This window comes from Amborella trichopoda, chromosome 7, assembly GCF_054954075.1.
Source record: "Amborella trichopoda isolate Santa Cruz 75 chromosome 7, AtrichopodaSantaCruz75HAP2 v2.0, whole genome shotgun sequence".
NCBI classification, from domain to species: Eukaryota; Viridiplantae; Streptophyta; class Magnoliopsida; order Amborellales; family Amborellaceae; genus Amborella; species Amborella trichopoda.
The window spans coordinates 7690606-7714331 of NC_142342.1; the positions used below are offsets into that span (position 1 = coordinate 7690606).

General features: G+C 35.9%; 1 protein-coding gene and 1 long non-coding RNA gene across 3 annotated transcripts; one reads left to right on the forward strand and one right to left on the reverse strand.

Moving 5' to 3' along the window:
* Positions 1 to 181: 181 nt before the first annotated feature.
* On the forward strand, positions 182 to 11231 carry LOC148781227 (uncharacterized). 2 transcript variants are annotated; one of them, XR_016060006.1, is made up of 2 exons: positions 182 to 1214; positions 7623 to 11231. It is a non-coding gene; the product is annotated as an uncharacterized LOC148781227 (long non-coding RNA). The 2 variants fall into 2 exon arrangements; XR_016060007.1 differs by having other exon boundaries at positions 8251 to 11231.
* A 3872-nt stretch (positions 11232 to 15103) lies between these two features.
* On the reverse strand, positions 15104 to 16180 carry PEX11A (peroxin 11A). The gene has a single exon (XM_006854353.4). It carries the CDS (start codon positions 16037 to 16039, stop codon positions 15317 to 15319), a length of 723 nt encoding a protein of 240 aa, XP_006854415.1. The 5' UTR covers positions 16040 to 16180; the 3' UTR covers positions 15104 to 15316.
* Positions 16181 to 23726: the final 7546 nt, after the last annotated feature.

A 23726-nucleotide genomic window follows, 5' to 3' on the forward strand; every position in this document is an offset into this window, starting at 1 on the left:
ATTAGAGAATCGTGACTGTTTGATGGACTTTGGACGGTAATAAGTCATGAGTGAAATACTATAGAAGTTTAGTCATGAGTGTTTAAGTGTTTTTCTATATATATATATATATATATATATATATATATATGTATGTATATTATTAGTTTTGTTCACCCATTCAGTGGAAAGGTAGATATATAATCTTATTCAATTTTTTATTTTTAAGTGTATGACATCTGCCAGTTGACCGCATGAAGGAATGTGCATGTCATTTGAACTTCATAACATGCTTCTCACAGGAAAGGTTATGATAGACATAGTTCTTCTAGATTGCCTTCTTTTATGTGAATGAGAATCTGTTATGGATTTTATGTGAATTGGAATCTGTTATGTAATCTTTTGCTGTTTTTCCAACCTAGATTATTTTGGGATTAAAGGAGCTGTAACTGTTATGTATTGGCCATAGGGCTGTCAGCATTATGAGTCTGCTAAGCCTTGGAAGTTGCCAAAAGTACTAAAGTTTTAATGAATTTTCGCTTCTTAGATGCACACACCCAATTTGTAATTCTCATAGAGGAAAACATTATATGCCCAGGGGCCCATTTCAACTTTGCAACTTAGTAACAAAGTGGTCAGTTGTATCATTGCCTACCATCCTTGCACAATTTCAAGCCAAAAGACTTGTTTCATTCCAAGTGCTCTGGGTTTATGAAATTTAGATGCTGGCCAATACTAATAAGCCATACTTGGCTGTCTTTCTCTGAAAACCTTGTGAATTACCATTTGGGTTTATTGACATCTGAGTTTTAGTATTGCGTGCATCACCACAGTAAGTCATTCAAGTGAAATGCCCATGATGGGTTTATTAATATGCAGGTTGTTTCACTCTATCTGACTGTGGGACCAAACTGAGGAGATTTGAACTCTCATGCCGAATGAATTGGATTGTAAAGTTTGTATACTTAATAGAAGTTAACATTCTCCAAAAAAAAACATGCAGGTTGTATGAACACATGAAATCATAGATGCCCTCTTATAAGTAGTGTGTTGATTATTGTACCAAGCTCTGTGTGAACTATATCCCATTATGCCTGTGATTTCTATACTGTGAATTTGTTAATGGTTCTGAAAGTGGACAGGAAGATGATCGAGTTGGAGGTCTGGACGTGAGAAACTATAAATAATTGTTGATACATCAGCATAGAAGTTGATTAACCCAATTTCAGATGAAAGTATGAATCCTCAACTCTTCAAAATTTCATTTCGGATTTTAGTTTCCTCGTGCTGGCTGCCACAAATATTCTCATGCTATTTGTTTTTTCATGGTCCAAAATGTGTGGTTTAAAAATATGACACAAGAACTATAGTTCTTTAGGCAGCATTCTCTTCTTCTTGTCTTGGGTATATGCAGTAATTATCTAATAATTCTTAGTCCATTCCATTCCAAGTTATTTATTTTTGGAAATTTACAACAATTTGTTGTACCTGTTAAGATTCGAGAAAGTCCAATTGGCTCATCACCCAATGAGATGATGCACCATGGATGGAGAGCGGAACCTGCAGGTGGCATCATGTCATGTTCTGGTGTACCTATGTCTCCATCATTATTTATTTGATTAGATGGTGATGACCCTCTTCCCTAAAAACCAGTTGGTTTTGTGAAATTGGATACATTGTTCTTAGAAGGCTTGGTTTCATAGGAATGTTCTTCTTTTCTTAAGGGAATTAGGGATTGATGGAATGAATTTGTTTTTGCTGTCATGGTTCCGCCTTCATCGTGTACTGCAACTTAGGTGTTGGTAGGAAATTTGTTTGCTTCCAATCTTGTTTCAAAACTTTTATAACTGCAAATCTAAATTTGTGGAACTGCATATGTTATACATCTCTTCCTATTATGTGTTGTAATCTCACTTAATATACATCTTACCCCTATTTCTGTGTGTTTCTCCCACTATTTCCACTTTTCCTGTGGATTCCTTGCAATTGTCCCATGTTTCCCCTTCATTTATTGTGGTAATATGTTTCTCTTGTGCTTATATTGATTTCTGAAGCTCTTTCTTTTTCCTTTTCCTTTGGTTGCCTTTTATGTTTTGTATTTCCCATGTATTCATCAAGATACTTATTCTTCCGAATAGTTCCCCTTCTTCTCGGGGTTATGCATTTCCCTCGCGCTTGCGATTCTGGGAGCACCTCCTTTGTTTTCCTTTTTTCTCCCCTTACCCTATATGTGTTTTGCTTCCCCTTGTATTTGTGATAATTTATTCCACCAAATATTTCCCCGTCTCCAAATATGCCCTTTGTGCAACTAATTTTTCACTGTTTTTTGCATGCACTTCCCCTAATGCATGTAATTTGGCTTGACTGTGGTACCTGAGAGGTAGTTAAGATTGCAGACCTTTGAGTTCCTTGAGCTTTCAGCCACTGATCTTAGGTTTTATACCATGTGAAAACAATTGTATTGACATGGAACTCAAGTAGTGATGAATAAAGGAGTATGAAGGTTACTGTGATGCCTTGATTTCTGTAGCTCCAACTCTTCTCTCTCTCGCTCTCACTCACTCAATAGTGAGACTGAGAGAGGAGTGGGCACTGTAGCTTCTCCTGTCTTCCCCTCCATTTTACCTGCAACTCCCCAACAACAACCATATAATCAGCCCTTTGCCCCTCAACATTCCCCTAGCAAACTAACTCCCAAACAACAACCATAAATAAGCCCTTGGACCCTGTGCAGTCATCTAACAAACTCTCCCTCACACCTGATTTCGTCCTTCCTCTGTTACATGACCATAATCCACACCAAATATGTTGCGTGAGGCTGGTATTCTATCAGAAAATCTTGCCTGAACCAATTCCTATCTCATCTGCAGAGCTATCTTCTTCCCAAATATCATAACCCTTTTCCTCCTCTCCTCTCTGCTCTGCCGACCAACAGCCCTCTTTCGATGGATATCCTATCATTATACCCAGGAAGAACATCAGCTTAGAAAGAGAGGAACTTCTGCAGTGCTCCCTGGTTGGTTTCTTCAAGCCACAGAGACATGAAATAGAAGGTATTACCTTGTGGGCATGAAATAATACGCCACAATGGAGTTGCAGAGTTGTGGAAGGTGCGCGACAATGTTTCTCTCTGTTCCTCTCCATTATCTTGCATTGGAAACCCTCAGGTTAAATGGGGCAACTTTAAAAGGGGTGAAAGTCAGTTTGTACACCATGTTACTTATTGTTCCTTCTTAAGGTTGACTGATGCACTATATTTCCTTCATTGCATGGATCTCTCAACATTTGGGCAACGGTTCCTCAGTTTCTCTGTGGATGTGGGGCTTACAATTATGAGTCTGGTGACTATGATTGAAGATGGTGGGAAGATCAACGAGAAGCAACTAACACACCTCTTAATTTTCTGCTTGATCACATTAGTTCTTATCCATAAGGTCGATAGTTGTTTCTGCCAAAAGCTCTCTTAGGAGAATTTGTTCCCCGAGAGACCTTGCCTCCCCATTTGGGATATTACAGAACGATCCAAAGAGGGTCATAGTTTATTCAACTCGTAGTCAATCAGGCTATATGATCTTTGCTTGCGGAATTCCCAACTATTCTGTTAGCGTCTTTCATTCAATGAATCACGCTTTTTAAAGCATTACTATTCTTGAGTGCAGGTCCGGTAATTCATGCCATGTTGGATGAGCAAGATATGCGGAAGATGGGGGCCTTGGCTCCTCGTTCTCTTTTACCTATGCTGTGATGGTCATGGGCAGCTTATCTTTAATTGGATTTCCTTTTCTAACTGGATTTTATTCAAAAGATGTGATCTGAGAGCTCGCTTACAGTAACTATACCCACTGACAATGAGCTTCCATTCCTAAATAGGTTGAATCCACCTTCTCCCCCAAAATGCATCAAAATGCATTTAGTGCGCCCTTTGCATGCTTTTCCCCATGCTACCCTTTTTCATTAAACAAACATGGGAAAGTGATAATCCAGCGGGAAAGAGGAGTTCTTTCCCACAAACTAAATGTGCCCTAATTGATCAAACTATGCCCCAGCCTCTCTACTTCCTTCATGGTATCCTCACTTTTCTATAGTAAGCATCATTCCAGAGGTGGTAACTAGGATTTATAAAGGACTTTGCAGTGGTCCCCAGGGGCAGGAGATGCTTTGGTACTTATACAGGTGCAGGATAAGGACCTTGTGATATGTGCTGATTCTGCAGGTGGAACTCTTTCCTCTTGTACTTGTCTCATTGTGAACAAAGTCTTATCCACTGACTTAACTGACAGATGTCGGTGTCAGAGCACATTGTTCATCAGGAAATTCTTTGCTGGTACAATTTGGGGATTACGGCATATTGGTGGCCATTGCCAACCTCACACTTTAGATGAGAATAGGAAAGATTTATTTGCACATTGTGATTTTAAATTGATTCTGAATAGACAAGAGGAATCTTATTAATCCTCCCCAACCTATTGTCTTCCGTGTTTTGGTTAGGCATGACCACTGTGAATGTTACTTCCCCAACAGAGTGTTCTGCTAGTTCTAAATAACGGAAAATGACCTTATCAACCACACGCTTACGTAGCACATCCCCTTGCTCTATAAATTTTCTCCTTGCTCCCATGGTGCCATATGGTGAAAAATATTTCACATCAACTTCAGATCCCTGAGGAGCCAAAGCTGTTAAAGTATAACTCCTGGTGGCTTTTCGTGAATCCTTGCCCTTTCCTTCCAAAATGGCTTGAGGAGGACATGTCACAAGAGGAAGAATAAAGGAAGAGAGAAAGTACTAATGATTTTGAGGCCTCTAGTATGATGGTCCAGGCCTACGATGATAAAGATATATTTGCTGAAGGCCCAGAAGGATACAACTAAAGTTAAAGGATTATATCCATTGAATGGAGATACTTGCAGAAAAGGAGCTTTAAGAACCTAGACTCTCTCTTCTTCAATTTTATTGTTTTACAATTTTAAATAAGTCCCAATGTACAAAATTTAAGTGGGATTGTGGACTTTTAAGGATAGAGTTGTCTCATCCCCTATAAATTTGGAGATTGGATTTAATAAGCTTCATTCCAAAGTCAAAGCAATTTGAATTAATGGGGGAAATGTTTTTTTTTTTTGGAGACTATTGACTATAATGAAGGAAAAGTTTAAAAAGAGACCATTTACTTTTGGTACAGGGAAGTTACAAACACTTGTGTGGTTTGTAAGATTGTCATTGACTATACTCAAAGTTCAAAGACAAAAAAAAAAGGAAATTTTCGAACTTCATGACACGCCCCAAGCATCTAAGTTGTGACATCCAATGTCTAGGCATAATTCTGACCTTGTAACAAAGCTAAATGGTCTCATAGCCTACAATCCCATTAATGAACCAGACTATTTTATGATGGATGTTTAATCTTTGCACAATTTTTCGAATTCCTGTTATAATTGATAAAAATATAATGTTTGGTGAATAATACACGAAGCACAGAGCTAGTGAACTACCTAAGGGCTTTGCGTCCCTTCCCGAAAGACGTGTCATTGTGTGACACATGATACATGTGCAACATCTGGTGTGGCACATGCCACATCTGTTATAATTTGATGTTCTTCTATTTGTTGTTTTTCTTAAGTGATATTTTACATGTTTGTCGATGGAAAAATTTTGTGAATGTTTACCAGTTTGGGCTTATATCATGTGAGAACTTTGAATTAAATTGATATTTTCTGCATATTTAGATTGCAAAACTAAATTCTATGGATATTATGTTATGTGAAATTATATGATTATTTTTTTAGATTGATATCTATTATGAGATTTTTGTTGGATGGGAACACCAAATATTATGTAATTTTTTTTCATATTTCATTTGGTTTCCACATATAATGAAGTTTCACATTTTGATTGGTTTCCAGTTTCTACATATTTTTAATGGTCTATTCTAGTTTGTTTTCTTTACTTCGTAATCTTCATTTAAAACTTGAATTTCTTTTCTTGATTTTTTTTTAATTTTTTCACCTTGTGTATTTTTCAAGTTTGTTGATTAGGTGATACTCTGTGAATTACTATGACCCAAATCCCATTGACAAGAATAAGGCGGAGTGTAAGTTTTGCAAGAAATCATATAATGCCGGTATTAACAGATTAATGAAACATTTAGTCGGCATTAGAGGGAATATAGCCCCATAAACTCAAGTGCTAGCTGAGGTTAGGGGAGAGATGTTAAAGCACTTCAAGGGGGTTAAAAACAAGAAAGAGGATGTGAGGAAAAGACATGAAGAAATTGTCAGTAAATGTAGATATTTTTCGAGTTTGGGAAGAGGTAGAGGATAATATGCCGAATTTGGATGGAGATAAGGTAGCACAATATGTGGCCAGATGATTCTACCAAGCAGGCCAGGTATTTCTTTTAATGCTGCTAACTTGAAAAGCTTTCAGACAATGTTGGAAGCATTGGGTCAATTTGGGCCAAGGTTAGAGCTCCAACTATTTATGAGCTTAAGGAGCTATTGCATAGAAAATACGTTGAGCTTACTAATAGCACGTTTTGAAGACCCATAGGAACATATAGGGGATATGCGGTTGCACTAGTATGACTGATGGTTGGAATAATAAGAGATATAAAAGTATTATGAACTTGATGGTGAATTGTCCATTAGGGACTTACGTTAGGGTCTATTGATGCTTTTGACAGGTGTCATGATACCTTCATTTATGATTTGGTGGACCAGTGCATAGAGGAGGTGGGGGAGGATAAAGTGGTCCAAGTAGTGACCAATACGAACTCAGTCAAAATGGCAGCAGCTAAGTTATTGGTGGCAAAGAGGCCGCAAATCTTTTGGTCGCCTTACACATTACGCCGCAAAGATCTTGAGGCGATCGGTAAGAGGAAGATGATGAAGACAACCATTAAAATGTGAAGACCATTAGAGTCTATATATACAGTCCTACAAGGTAAGAACGTGAGTTTTGTACTATTCTTTGTTGTTAGTTGTTTTGATTCTTTTGAAAATATACAAGTTATGTGATGTCATTGTAAGTTTGTAACTTACGGAAATATATGTGGCCGAGTCTTAGTCATGATGAGGAAGTTCACTGAGAGACTTGGTGAGAGCTGGGATGACTAGATTTGCCACATCCTACTTGTCCATGCAATCTTTGTATGAGCAAAGGGAAAAATTGAGATTCTTGTTTAAGTCCAAATGGGCGAAGAAATCAAATGGGAAAGTATCACTGGATATTGTCATGGACTCACGATTTTGGAATGGGATTTGGTATTTGCCATATATTTTTCAGCCATTAGTAAAGGTACTCAAGATGGTTGATGGTCTCTTGGAAAGGAGCTGGCAATAAGGCAGAGGACCAAGATCTATCCTGGTGAATTTAGAACTTCATTTTGATTTCATGATTTGAGTATAAAATTTAAATTATATAGATACCTTATGTGTTGCATTTACATTTTTATGTGAAATCGTTGCATGGTGAACAAACCATAAGGGAAACACCCCGCGTTTAGGACAGACGACCATGTGTATATTGAATTTTATGTGAATGCAACTTCAACACGTTTGAAATAGTAATATTACTTGGCTAGTTTATTAGTCTAACCTATATAATGTTTTCCTAAATTTTAATTGTTTATTCAACATATATCTAATAGGTCCATACAAAGAAGAGGAATAGACTTGAGCAAAAGCGACTTGAGTGACCTTGTCTTTGTTTAGTATAATCAAGCTGCAGGAGTGCCATCAGGAGTTGGAGCACAATGAAAAGGAGGCTATTGAAGTTGATGATGTGGATGATACTTGTGGCTAGCTGGTTGATGCTGGGCAAGATGAGGTATTCCCTGGAGAGGGATTGAACCGGGGCCAGGTTCATGAGGCTACTAGGACACCATTGAGCCCTGTGTGGACCACTTGATCTCATCTCAAAGACAGCAGAAGGGGAGGGGGATGGCACAGGAGAAGGGAAGAGGTTGATGGAATTAAGGGAGGATGAAGAGTATGAAGCAGATTCAGATGAGACAAGGGATGATGCTTAATATATAGAGTAGGAGGATGACTCTCTAATGATGATGGCATGAAATCATCATCATATTCTATATGGGGTGAATTGTCATTTTAATTTATTGAGTAATACATCACATGTGGGCAGTGGACATCATGCTTTAGTCCTTTACTTTTGATGGTTATTTTATTAGTTTATGTAAATGTAATATGTATTTTGAGTTCGTTGCGATTTGATGATGTCTGTGTCTCTGTAATTCTTTATTTTTTTTAATTTTCCAGGGCTTTGGGGCTCTAAACCATCCCTAAGAACTCCCTAATAGCTCTAAATGCCTGCCCTAAAACCTTCTCAGCTGCCTAGCCTATACTTGTTCCTGGGAAACTGCCTAGGCGGCAGTTAAGCGCTTAAACCGCCTAGGCGGATGCATCCGACTTTTTTAACATTGATCCAGTGGTGGACTAGTCTGCCAATGTCTTCTGGGGGTCTTGCATTTCTTGATTTGAGGTGGGATGTTGGAGCCAACCATCCAGAGAGGTTGCTTAACCAGATTGAGCATCTTTCGATGAGCCCCCTCTATGGGGAGTTGTTCCAGCTATCGGATGTTGTCTCACATTGTCAAGGTTACCTATGAGCGGTTTGCTGCTTTATGATAGCTTGGAAGGAGTGGAACTCTCACTTCATGATGGGGTGGACTAAATCTCTGACTACCTTGGCCAGTATGTTGAGTACTCCTAGCAAGATGCAGCGTCACCTTTCGATCACGTTTTAAGTGATCATCCTGAGTGTCAGGGGGTTGCATGCAAGTCGTAGAGCTGGTAAGTCGCACACTTTGAAAAGTGACGGACTATGGAGTTCATGCCCAGGCAGTGGATGGCTGGAAAATATATAATGAATGGTGGCCAATGAAGATTTAGATGCGGGTGCGCATCGAGCTAGATCAAAGTGACAAGGTGGACAAGTTGAGTCAGCAGAGCAACGATGGCAAGGGTGCATGCAGGCACTAGAGACAGAGGTGTGGCTGGCAAATCCTAGCCTTCATTGACCTTTTATGTCATTTCCTTCTGGTTTGGCTTTCCCATACTTCTGGTGTTCTCTTTTTTGGCTCATCTATAATTCTCTATGATGACGACGCTACCATTTGAGGCGGCGAGCACCATTGACAACATATCATGAAGACAGTGGTCATCGTGGAGATGCCAAATAGCTATTTGAAGTGGCAGACTGAGTTGGAATCGTGGCCCCATCGAGCTGAGGAGCCAAGTAGGTGGCCTAGTAATGACTAACCTTTACATGTGTGTTGCTTTTGTGGCTGTGTTTTTTTTTTTGGCTGTATCAATTGCGATTTGGGGTTCTACCCTTTGGTGAGAATGGAGTCCGAGATCTCATTCATGGGGCTTGGTGGTACTACCATTGAGGCCCCAGCCCAGTCTCATGCGTTTGTAGCTGTTTGACAATCAAATGTGACGCATGCTCATAGACAGACTGATGAGTTATATTTTTCAAATATATAAAAGTTGCTCAGAAAATGAGAGAGAACGTGGACAAGAGGTTAAGCTCTTGTTTACCTCAAGGATTTGAGTGAGAGAAGAAAGCTCTCATTGATCAATTGTCATCATAAGTAACCTTGACTTGTTATGTGGTTAGCAGTTTAGATTCATGCAACTATGAAGTGTCAGCTAAATTTATGACCTCATAATAAGCTTAGAAAATTAACTTCAAAGCTGGTTATAGAGTGTATGAGGCAAAAGTTGGTGAGCACGCAATTTTACCTCCTGCAGTCGTGGACGAAGATCCAATGGATGTATTATTTATTTATGATATATTTGAAAAAAATATGAGGTTTTATACTTTTCAAAAACCTTTACAGAACTCTTTTGGACATGGCCCGCTCATTGTTTATCCACTTGTAGCTCCTTTCGTGGGTATATGAGGTGTAGCTTAAGGAGATTTTAATATGTTTTCATATTATCAGGAGATATCATTGTGCTTATGAGAATGCAAGACAAGAAGCCCACAATGCTTCACTTCCTTGGGGACTTGAAATTCATGGTCGCACAATAATGGCTGAGGATCTTGGAATTTCTTCAGCTTCTACTCTTGGAGCATGAGCTTGAGCGCCATGTATCAGTTGCAGAGATTAATGGTTGAGGTAATTAGGTAGGTTGTTTCGCAGCTGGTGCAAACTAATGCCTATGGCTAGTGAGCTCATGTCCCTTCACAAGTTTTTACTCAAGCCCCTGGGATGTGTCTCTGGTGAAGCTTCACCTCACCTCATTTATTTTTGCAACTTTTTTTATTTGTAGCATTTTTGCTATGCATGATATTTTCCTCCTTTACTAAGTGCCTGTGAGGGTTTTAAAGTGATTGGGCGGCTCTTTTGATCATGCTGATTTTTTACATTTCCCGCGCCGAGAGCTTTTTTTTATATATACAGCATGAGGGGTGTGCTCGACCGTAGAAATATTATCGAGAAATATGTTGCAGATATGTGAACACTTATTTTTAGGGTAAAATAATTTTTAGGGTAAAATAAACAGTCTAGATGATGTATTATACTATACAATAGGGTTTGAGATCTTAACTTAGGTAATGTATTATACTATACAATAGGGTTTGAGATCTTAACTTTTTCACAACCATATTGTCAAGGCTGAGATGATGGATTTGAAGTTTTCGACATCAGAATTGCAATTTTTTGAGTTTTAAGGTGAGGTTTTACTTATTTTATTAGGGCTGCAGCCCTATTTTGTTTTTTTAACCAAGAAATAAGCTGATTTTTTAACAAAGAAGCCGCGTAATTTTTTATTTCATTGAAGAAGGGGTTACGCTTGATTTTTAATATTATATTAATTAACAATTACCCTTGACTACGAATAGAAAACTTAACAAGCGTAATCAAGATGATTTATTTGATTGACATAAATGACTTGCTTTTAAAAGAAAAATGAACATAAACGTCTACAAAGAAAATGAACAAAATCTCATATTAACAAAAAGTAATTTTTCAATAGAATTAACAAAATGGGATATCAACATAAACAAAATTAACAAAACGGTTATATTAATGACAATACTAAGCACAACAGTTATATTAATAAAAAAAAAAAAATTGCAGCTCAAGGTTTAGGATTGTTAGGAAAAATATATCCTTAGTACAAGATTGCGAATTAACAAAAACATAAAACCCATTAAATGTGAAACAATGGCCATTCTAAATTGTTTTGTTGTACACATCAATGAAATAAAAAAGAAAAAAGAAAAATAGTGTAATTAATCAAACTTTTGTATATAGAGAGCAAGTAACAAAAAAAAGGAAAAAGGAAAATAGAGTAATTAATCAAATTTTTGTATATAAAGAGCAAGTAACAAAAAAGAAAAAAAGAAAAAAAATTTTGTATATAGAGAGCAAGTAACAAAAGGATTACTTAGTACTGAACAAATTGTGCATGCAAACTAAAACTCAAATATTTGAATGTCACCCCATAATTCCATGTTTCCTAAATTTTTATTTATATTATATTATTAAACCAGAGTTAAAGGGTGGACACATATCGGGAGAATAGAAAGGTATCTTAAAATAAGGTCGATGTCCTAACAATAAAGGATTTTAAAATAAAATAACTACTCTCTAGAAACAATACATATTAATTAATTGGGCAATGATTTCATACAAGTGTTGTATAGTAATATGATGCAACAACCTTAAAAAATCATCTTTTAGCCATTTGTTTGATCCAAATTTTGAAAGATACACTCTTTTCATTCTAATGAACAATCACAAAAAAAAGAAAAAATGGAAAATACAACCTAGAAAGTATTTTTTTAACCCAATTAACAGAGGTAGTTCATTTTGGTGAGATGTTTAGATCTAGGCCTTAGAAGGATTTTTTTATTCTCAATTTTTTTTGGATGGCTTTATTATCATTAGATGAACAATGTTAAAAAAGAAAAAAAAAATGATTTTGAGTTTATAAAGGCTAAGATCTTAAAATTCACAAAATGAATGGTCTAGATTTGTTTTTGAAGTGAGACTCATTTTGACCATATCTAGGGTTCAAATTGAACTCTTTTTTTTTTTTTTTGGGGGGGGGATTGATTATTTAGATGAAGATAGTGTGTGTGCAAAATTTAGGGTCATACAAATACCACAAACATGTGTTTTAGAAGTATCGTTGCATTATACTATGATACAACCGTTGCATTGGATCATTGCTCTAATTAATTTATTTAAGATTACTTTAAACGTTTATACTTTCTAAATCAATAGGAAAGAAAATTTAGTAAATCCCTATTGTGATAAATATGATGACGGAAATCATGGGCTTTAAAATACTATATGCTCCCTTAATAGATTTGCTAAAATCCTCTAAATCATGAGATTCTCTTTTTAAATCATTTTGGAAATTTATTAAATCCACTAAATAAAGTACTCTCCCCTATCCCGTTAATAAATTTTCCCCTAATCTTATTAAGGGGGAGAGAGAGGCCATGGAGACCTAGAGAGAGTACGCTCAGAGAAAATATAGAGAGAGACGGGGAGAAAATCAAGGAAAGAGATTATTGAATATTTATAACAGATAAATATGTAAATTGTTCTTTTAATTTTAGATAAAGATAATATATTCCTTTATTTTATTTATATCTCATTGAATGAGTAAACTACACCAAAGAAATAACACCCTCGTAGAGAGAGCCAATTTAAGGAAATTTTTCTTCTGAAATTTTCAAATGTCTCAAAAAACATAAAAAGTTATTGTGAAAAGATAGATTTGGGGGGAAGGGTTGGGCAGGGCGTGATACATAGAATGGGGCGTGAGAGAGGGGGAGCGCCCGAGAGGTGTGAATTTTGAAAAATGGTGTAGATAGAGTTGATATACAAACGCTTAAATTTTTTGGAAGTAGATGGTTCAAATAATGCATTGCATGATTAACTATTTATGAAACTTGAAATCTTTTTTATTTTATTTTTTATTTTTTTCATATCCATACACTTTAAGATCAAATTGAATAGTTTTATGAAACAACCTTTTCTTGGTGAGTTTTTTTATACTTTCTTCTTGAAAGAAAGAGAAGTCATATTCTTGAAAGCATCAGTTACTTTTATTATAATTCAAATATAAAAAAAAACTAGTGTTCACAAAATCAAACCAGAACGATTAATCGGACATGGGGTTGGGAGCGATTAGAATAAGAACTGGACTAACCGATCAAGTAGATATTTTTTTTTTTCAAAAAAAAAAAAGTCAAAAACTCCAAAATAAATAAAAAAAAGTAAAAAACAGAAAAATTTAGATTAACTATATAATATCTTATTACATAAATTAATCTTACAAAAAAAATACTTGAAAGAACTTTTTGTATTAATTAATATTTGAAGACTATGGTCCTGTGCATGATCCCAAGTAGGTCGCATAAATCTTTTTTGTCTTAGAATGAAGTCCGATAATAAGTTTACAATACTTTACCAGAAATGTAGGCAGAAACATTACATTAGTTTATGCTTATTACTAGATATAAACACACATATATGTTTACGCACTCCAGTTTCAAGTTTTACAACACTTTAAAATACTGCTAATCATAATTAGATACAATGGAAAAGAAATTGATCTACCAACTTTTACATGTCCATCTAGATTTTTATTTGTAAAAGACAAGATGTCACAAGATAAAGAATACTGCTAATCATAATTAGATACAATGGAAAAGAAATTGATCTACCAACTTTTACATGTCCATCTAGATTTTTATTTGTAAAAGACAAGATGTCACAAGATAAAGAGGCCGATACATATAGGTTTTGTCATTACTCAAAACAATATATTTTTATCAAAATAAATAATTTTATCAATAAAAATTATTTTATTAAGAAAAATAGAAAAACAATTCCCATATTCATAAAAAAAAATAATCATTTTATTAAGCAAAATAAATTACTTTTTTGAAAAATCAATTTCTCAAAAACTCCTTAAATCGAGCAACATTTAAAGCATAAACAACTTTCAATGTTCAGATAATCGAACAAATCACCCTTTCAAATGCACCAAAAGTCATAAAAAAAATATTTGGTATTTTTATTTAATTAAAAAAATCGTGAAAAATTCAGATATCTAAAATCAAGCAAGAAAAGAATTCATATAAAAATATTTAATTTATAATAAATAATGAAGCCTTGATGATCAAAACACACCAACCAATTTGTTAAAAAACGTCTTAAAAATCGATCCAAAATTTGTTTTTTTGGATCAAATATAAGTTCTTCAAGCAACATCATTTTGGGCCAAAATCAACCCCCCAATATTTTGTTGTTTGAACAAATTGAAAGATATATATGGTAGATAATTCTATTAGGATTAAAAACCCTCAAATTTTAGCAAAAACCATTGGCTATTGAGATGGTGGAAATTTCAAAAGGCATGAAATTCTACTATTTCAATCCACAAAATCTCTTGATTTTTGAATATTTGATTCGAATTTGCTTGTTCTGAAGACAATGAATAGTATTTTACAGCCATAAAGCATAAATCTTTTTATTTTTCATAGTCATACATCTCGATGTCGAGATGATCAATCACAAGGTTTTTCAACATTAAAGCAACCCTTTTCGATGGATTTTTGAGTTACATCCGTAGTTCTACATTTTAAGGTTCCTACCTAATTATAAAAGACCCCTCTAAAGTCCAAACTCTACTTTCACACCCAATTTCTTAGTTTTTTTTTCTCCTTAAAATTGCCCTTTTTTTGGATTTTAAGTGTGAAAGTTATTGGAATTTTCAATATTCAAAATCCGAAAATGTACTTGCCCCATTTGTTTAGAGTTTTTCTCCAAAGCAAGGTCATTTTCGGATTTTCAAAATACAAAATTTTTTACTTTCTAGAAATGCTACTAGAAAAAAAAAAAAAAAAAAAGTCATTCTCCCAATATTTTTAGATTTTTGAAATCCAAAAATTAAGAAAGAAATTAGATTTGAAAAATCCGAAAATAGTCAGGAAAAAATGCAAACACATCGTTAACTTTAGAATTGATCAATTTTGGATCTTGAAGATCCAACTTGTGGGCTGTTTGATCATCCTAGAACAAATGCAAACATTCGAATGCAATAACACAAAATATTTAAATAGATATATGCCCAATTTTCACAAAATAAATAAATAAGGGGGCTATTATTAATTTAAACAAATATCTAAGACACCAAGGCCCCTCTTGTTGAGACCCCAGATTACACTATAAACCTGTAAAATTCTTCATGTCAATATAAGAACCCTGATAAAAACAGCTAAAAAAGGATAAAAAAAACCAGAAAAATCTCCATGTTCAGCATTCAGAACCCTAAAAAATTCCCAATTTTAGCAAGAAACCCAGTTCTTGTGGGTGCTAATAATGGCCGACAAAAGACCAGCAAACGCTACAAAAACAGGCTTAGCCAAAAACCCTCTTCCATCTTTAATATCACCAAGCGCCATTAAAGCATCGGCAAAATCTTGAACAATAGACAGCCTCTTCATCAATTTCTTCTCCTCCAATCTCTGCAACTTCTCGGCTTCTTCATCGAACTCTTTCCCCTGCAATTTTAGCTCCTCCAGCGCAGCCCTTAACCCTAACTCCTCTTCATTGATGGCTTTCAAGTCTAGGGTTTTCAGGGAAATGCTCCCAATATAGCCAATAAACTCAGCCCAGGCACTAACCTTCTGCAAATTTTTCGAGTAGTGGCCACTGATGAGGCCCGCTTTCGATAACCAGAGGAATTGCTCAACAAAATAGTAGATTCCTTCTCCGCCGTAGGCTACAATCCCTAATTTTCCAGCCCTAGAATCGAAAGCAACCTTCTTCAGAGCGTTCAGATCCTGGATGAATTTGCCCAACCTGAAAGCTTTTCTGCTTACCCCAACGCTCGATTCGAAGCTCTTCAATCTCTGGTTCAGAGGTGAGTTTTCAGGTAAAATTGCAGAGGAGATGACGATTTTTGAGGCGTACCTTGAGATCTTAAGGAGCTTATCGACTCCATCTCTCTTGGCTAAGTAGACCTCGAAATGGTCCGTGAAATCCCGCTCTGTCTTGCTCGTCGCCATTGCCCCCCTCTCTCTCTCTCTACGTGCCCTAAACAATCTCCAGAGGCACAATACCTCTCCCTGCAAATATATGTTCTCTCTCTAACTCCACCTTGAGGTCCTTTCTCTCTCTCTAAAAATGCAGTTTTTCTCTCTCTGAACGCAGGTTGTTTCTCTCTCTAAGCGCTTGTAACGGCCCTCTCTGGAGGTGCGTCAGTGGTGGCGTAACGTTGGTTGGTGGGCGTGCCATAGTGGGCCACTTTTATCTGGAGACTTAACGCCGACCCGGCTCGGTCCCTCTGGTCTTTATCACCATTTATGGAACAACAAAAAGCAAGGTGCCTCAAGGTTGTTAACTGTTCTTAACTTAATACAAGGCCAACTTCCTTTTTTTGCCCCAAATTTTGATTACTCGGGCGAGCGAACTCAACTCACCTTATAACTCGGACTTGCCGCCACCTTGGCCCTTGGCTAGCCTAGAATATCCCCGAGTTAGGTGTTTCAACTCGGGACCTAAAATTTTTTTTTTTAAAAGAATTATAAATTCTTTTCAAAAAATAAGAAAATTATTTGTAATATATATATAGAAAAAGAAAAATTTTTAACAAGGTTGCAACCATAAATATAGAATCATAGATGCACCTCAAAAATTTATCGGAAATATTTTTTTAATGTCAAAAAACCCTCTAATCAAGCATCTCGACATCGAGTTGTATGAATATGAAAAAAAATATTTTTGAGTCCCGAAAATAGTGCATCTTGCAACACATTATCTAGAACGTCCTCAAGATTTTCATATATTTATAGATTTACTTGATTTTAACCATATTTGGATTTTAAAAATTTCTAATTAGGTACGAAAATAGATTTTAAGATAATACTAAGAATTTTTTACAAGAAAATTACATGTTATGATAAAATTTTAAGGTGCACCCTAATTGGATTGTTTAAGGTTGCAACCTTATAGAAACTGCACCCAATAGAAAAAGACTACGCAATGCCTATGGGCGAAAATGAGTAGTGTTTTTGCTCATAAGCTCATCACCGTTCAAAAAAATTTGGACGGTAATGAGCCTGACTTGACCTGGTGGTGGGTTGGGTTTTTTATTTATAGACCCAGATTTGACTTGACCCGGTGGTGGGTCAGGTTTGGGTCCAATTGACTTCCACCCAATATGTTCGGACCAAGGTCCATTTATTACCAGTCAGGTTGGATCCTGGTCAGGTACGATGCAAACCCGACCTAACCCATCCCGACCAGAGCCATTCCCACCCCTGCAAGTTCTTAAAATATTTAGTTTTGACTGTTTGAAATTGAACCGTCGCCATTGGTCCTTGTGATGTTAGTTTTATGAGATCCTTACAGGTTTTTGAGCTTGGTCTCTAAATCTAAAATGTCGCATCATTAAAATTCCCAAAGCTCCTGGTCCACGAGGCTACGAGACCAAAACTTGGGGGTGATATACACACTTTGATTGTTTAGAACCTTGGCCTCGTACACCCTCAATAAAACTAATAGAAAAATACTCTGAACAAACAAAAATCATCTAAAATATTTGTTTGAGGGGTATTCTAGTTAATTTTTTGTTCAAAATTATTTTTTTTATTTTTATTTAGTACAATATATAGAAATATATTTACATCACAAGTTTTAGATAAATATAATTTTAAATAAAAATATAGAATAAAAAAATTTATCTTATAGCCTCTAAATACACCTATGTTTAATCTAAACCGTGAGTGCACTCCTAAGGTTAGCATAGGGAAATTACAAAAAACCTCAAGACCATATTTCTCATGCAACTTACCCCCAAGCTAACTTTTTCTCTCACTTTTTTCTCAAAACAACTTTGTATGCAAATACCCCCAAGGGAAAAAATTTATTTTTTAAATGGAAATGCCTTCTTGTATACAAAAATCATTTTGGACAAATTTGACGGTACCTAGTAGTACATTACCGGACACCATCACATTGTTGGAGCCCCGGACACCATCACATTGTTGGAGCCCACAAGTGCTGGACTGCCCTTTGCATTTGCTAGACCGCCCTTTTCAATTGCCAAACCGCACTTTATACATTGTCGGAGCCTTAATGCGGAACCAAACCTTACACAGTGTCGGACCCTTACTGTTGGACCGCACTTTACAGCATGCCGAAGCGCTACTGCCAGACGTATACGGTGCTTGAGCCCCTATAACGGTGGAATTGAGGAGAGAGAGGCGTGGGTAAAGTAAAAGTAAGGGAGGGTAGTTTAGGTTTTTTTTTATTTTTTATTTAGTTGACGGGTTTTTAATATAAAGTATAGTTTAGAGAAAAAAAGTTAGGTTGGGGTAAGTTACATTAGTTTTGGTTTTTTTTTTGTTTGTAATTTTCCCTTTATCTTATAATTTTTAGATTTGTCAAAAAAAGGTTTGTAACGTAAGTTTTGAAAAAATGAAGCGATCCGAAAATTTTAATCTCGGATTGCAACTTAAGTTTTGGAAAAAAAAAAAAAAAAAGTTCCGAGAATTTTAGCCTCGGACTGCAACTTAAGTTTTGATAATAAAAAAAAAAAAACAATTGGAAAATTTTAACCTCAAACCCCAACTTAACTTTTGAAAAAGTTCGAGAATTTCAGCCTGGAATAACGTGGTTCGAGAATTTTAACCTTGGACTGCAACTTAAGTTTTGAAAAAAATAAAGCAGTATGAGAATTTCAACCTCGGACCGTAGGGGCAAACTTGAAAAAAAAAGCTCACTGACTGATCTTTTTGATAATTTATGGTTAAAAAGGTCGCATCTCGTATTGTTTGTATTTTTTTAGGGTCCTAATTAGCTCTTTGTTTTTAGGAAAAAGTTTAAATAGAGCCGAGGCTCTAAACAATCAAATTAGAGCCCACCTCAAAAATTTCACTCGGAAAGGTTGTTTTGATGCCCAAATATCCTCAAATTGATCATCTCGACAACAAGATGTATGGACATGAGAAAAAAAAATGTATTTCAAGTTTGAAAATGGAGCATCTTGTAATTCAATTTGGACCGTCAAGTTTCAAGATTTTCAAGTTTTCATAGATCTGTTCGATCTACACTAATTTTTAAGCTTTAAATTTTATTATTAAAGATGAAAATATATTTTAAGGCTATCATAAATATTTCCAGTATTGAAACCACATTTCTCAATACTATTGAAGGTAGGCTTTACTTTCATTGTTTAGAGCCTCATACAAACCGTACCCTTGTTTTAATTTACTTTTTACTTCCCCTAGAGCATAAAACTTATATACTTCCCCTTATCCAACCCTCCATTATGAATGGAGGGCTATAATCACAATGTCACATCTCTACTTTATTTTATTTTTAATGTTTTTTCTATAAACTATTTTAACACAAAATTTTGGACATCCAATCCTCTATTAAACTCACACTAGAAAATAAAAAATAAAAAAATCCAATAAAACAAAATGACCAAAATACCCTTAAAATTTTCAAGGGGTATTTTGGGCATTATATTTTATCAAAAAGTTATTTTTAATATTTTTTATAGGTGCGCCCCAATGAGAAGATGGCACGTACCAAATTTCATATTCATACAATTGTATGAAAAAAATCTAAAAATAAAATACTTTTAAGACGTCGAATCTAAGATCAAACGGTGAGTGGATCTCTCGATCAAAATTAGACAACTGGATGGCAGGGGAAGCATAGATCTTCTATGTTGTAGTGGAAGTATATAAACATTTCCCTTATTTTATTGTTTTCCTATAATTTCTTGTTTTCCTATAATTTCTTATTTTTTCTAGGGCCTTTGGCCCTTGGCCAAAGAAACTTTCTAGACACTTATTTTTTCATTGTTTTCTTTTATTTTATTTTTTTTAAGTATTTTGGCCCATGGCCAAGCCGACCCCAATTAGTCGGGGATAAGATTTAACGATGATGATGATCCTCTCAAATAACCATATATCTTCCCCCTGAAATATCTATACACCCAACCTCCTTTGCTCTCAAACATAGAGAGGAGAAGGCCTAGAAGTGAAGACTCCCCACCTTTTGAGCCAAGAGAAGTGGATCTCTAAGTCCCTCTCTCTCCTCCCTTTACTCCCCATAGGCCTTCTCTCTCTCAAACCCCACATCCACCACAAACGTCTCTCTCGTCCCCCTAACTCCTGTACATCGCCTGAACCACACCAAAGTTCTTGTTGCCGAGGTGTGTCGCTGCATCGATCGGCCCATAACGAAGAGGATCAAACGCTGTTGAGGATGCTGAATTCAGAGTATGTCACACCAGAGTTCCCTTGGGCTAGGGATCGTAGGGCTGCGATCCACCCTCTCAAAGAACTCTGCCGCCCCAAGATCAAGCATGTTCCCGGCAAAGTGTATACCTAGCACTGCAAGGAAGAGGATGAGCTAGAAATCCCAATCCAAAAGAATTACTCTTATTTGATGCGCTTTATTGAATGGAATCTCAATGATATGAGGGAGCGAGCACCAAAGCAATAGATGAACCCGAAGCTCTTCAAGTTGTTGGGTTTACGTGACATTTAAAGGCCTTATGAGTGTAATGAAAAACATTTATTATAGTAGAACATAAACTCAGTGAGAGTGTGGCCCATCGGACACCATACTAAACAAATGATGTTTGCTGATACCGGACTGTGCTCAATGATCTAGGCCAGTCGGTCAGAAAATCAAAGGTACTTAGGCATAGAGAATAAACCAAGTAGGGTTATGGGTTATCCCTTGATGAGATCAGAGCTAATGCTTGGATGAGTGAGCCGAGGGACTGGACTGTATGACCCTTGTGTGTGATGGTAGGCCTACAAAGACGGGGGCCAAAACTTCATCTATGATCCATCACACGGCATGCATATCGATAGATCGTTCGGAAAAGTCAGATATCCACCTTTGGGTGAAGCGTATGCATGTGCGAGAGATACCCCTATGCACCATAGAGTTGTGGTCGCATCAGGTCGTGGTGACCTTGACTTGTCTCTAGGGAGGACCTGTAATCCATAGACTGGGATTGCAACCCTTTGGCTCATCGACCAGACTTTGGTGACCCGCTAATTAGCCTCTGCTTAGACTGTGGATCATGGGAAACACTAGGTCGGTTCGATAAAGCAAGTGTGGTTTGTAGTCCACAGATTGAATTCTTAAACCATATGGATCCATTTCCCATCAAATTAATTTAATTATGTTCATTTTATTATAGAAATTATTTTAGATTTATTATTTGACTTTTTATGAATCTTTTAATATTTTATTTATGATTTTTTGACTTATAAAAATGAAATAATTGATTTTACAAAAGTATAAAATTCAAATAAGGTTTTAAAATTATTTGTAAAATCTCATGGGGGACCTAAAGTGCACATGGGCCCACCATGTGACAAGTGGGTGGGGCCCATATGTTCCACATATGGGTGGCACGCCCCACCCCTTGCATGTTTCCCTCTCATTGCTTTGAAATCAAGAAATCTAACTTTGGTAATTATATCTTGATGCATGTGGTCAAATTGAAATATGATATATTTTGACCATATCTTATCTAATTGAGATAGCAAATATTAACTTGATATCTTTTGAAATATTTTTACAGAACATATGAGATGGATTATGCAATTTTATGGAATGCATGATATTTTAATAGATTTAATTTATTTAAATCTATTAATGGGAAAATGGTTTAAGGAAAGGGGGATAATGGTCTATGCACCTTTCATAATGTTGATGACCCCATTTATAGAATGGATGGCTCAGATCTCTCACCCTACAAGACACCTTGATCAACGGTCCATATTCAATCTCAAGAAAAAGACAAACTGTGAGAAACCCTAAACTTAACTTTGTACTATAAATAGGGGTGTACCCTCCTCTACTCTCTACACCTTCTCTCTCCCACCACTCTTTCTCTCTCTCTCATCTCTCTCCTTAGGGTTTCTCTCTGTAACCCTCTCTCTCCTAAAGACTTATAGGGAGTACGCCCCAACCCTAGGCCTCCTACTCTTTCTCTCTTGACCTAAAGATATTAAGGGTTGGGAAATTAGAGTTAAGCCTAAATTATCGCTATGCCTCATACTCTCTCTCTTGATAAGCCTAAATTATTTTTGGGGTTAGGGTTTTATAGAGATTTAAAGGTATTTACTCAGTTTGACGGAAATTGGCTTTCCCAGTTTGAGATTGAAGCTAGACCGCTGATCTCGCACCATCGGATGTTGGTGACTCGGTGTGGGGTGTAATAAGCCCGGTTGAAGTAATCTCTGGCATCTTTTTTTATTTCATGCAAATTTATTTTTTTTCTCAAGTATAGTGTTTAGTTGTATAAATGACATCAAGTGGTTGAGTTTTATTTTATTGTTAAGTTGCCTTTATTTTGAAATATTTATTGATTGTAATAAGACCATCTGTAAGTGATTTTTTTGGCAAAGCAAATAGGGTGATTAAAATAAAATAAAATAATATATATATATATCTTCACCGACAAAAGCTCACATAGGTCTTACTTTCACAACTGAGAGCTGACAGGACGAAGTCGCTAAGCTTGTTTCTAAGAAGAAAATTAAGATTAACTGGCTACTTTTGCTGTTAACTCAATCCTTAGGACATTTAACCTTGGATCACCTTAAGTACTTCTTCAAGCACAATAAAAAGCACAGGACTGGGGCCAAGGATTGAATTGTGTACTGGACCTATCTTGGTTTGTTGAAGCAGCTTGATTCGACGTTCAACTGTGATCGTATCTAAGGAAGTGTGTGCTTTTTTTTTTTTTTTTAATATCTTGTACTTTATTAGTGTGATTAAGTGGGATGGGTTTTTTACTTTCAGGGTTAAAATTTTGGTTTTGAGTATTAAAGAATCTTAGTTTGAGGAGTTTTGATTTTGGTTTAGATTGTTCGAGAGATTTGGATGTCTCAGATGGAAAAGATAATGCAATGTTGGTAAGTTTCTCTCTCTTTTTTCATTTTCTTTGTGGATTGTGTGTTTTTTTGGAGAACCTGAACTCAGTTCCCATTATTCAACTAGGGTGAACAGGGACTAATGACCCCTCAATGTTCAACTAGACATGGCTGGAGTGAATAGGGACTAATATTCACCCCACACTGTTGGGGTTCTAGGAATCCCCATGGTTGGAATTGGGGTTGGGGCGATTTTTCATGTAGGGAATATTTTTCCAGCAATTGCAACCGGGTGGCCGGCGGGTCAATTCGAATTGGGTCCAGGTTTGGGTCCATGTTTTGGACCAGGTGAGTTGTGTCTAGGTCCAAATGTTCAGATCAGCTGGGTCTGGGTCCAGCTTAGATATTGTGATTGGTTTGTATAAGGTTGTAACCTTAAACAATCCAATTAAGGCAAATCTCCAAATTTTATCATAATATATAATTTTGCGATAAAAAATTCTTACCATTATTTGAAAATTTATTTCCATCTCTAATTGTAAAATTTTCAATTAAAAAATAGTTAAAATCAAGTAGATCTATAAACATATGAAAATCTTGAAAATGGACGGTATAGATAATGTGTTGCAAGATGCACTATTTTTCAGCCTCAAAATCTTTTTTTTTTTTTTTTTTTCATATTCATGTATCTTAATGTGGAGATATCAATTAAAGGGCTTTTCAAAATAACCTTTTTCGATAGATTTTTGAAATTCATCTTTAAATCTATAATTTGAAGTTGCAACCTTATATAAACTTTTTTCATACATAAATTATATATATTTTTGGGTCTCTC

Excerpts from the sequence above, each read along its gene's own strand:
- PEX11A (XM_006854353.4), bottom strand. The coding sequence starts at position 16,039 with ATGGCGACGAGCAAGACAGAGCGGGATTTCACGGACCATTTCGAGGTC.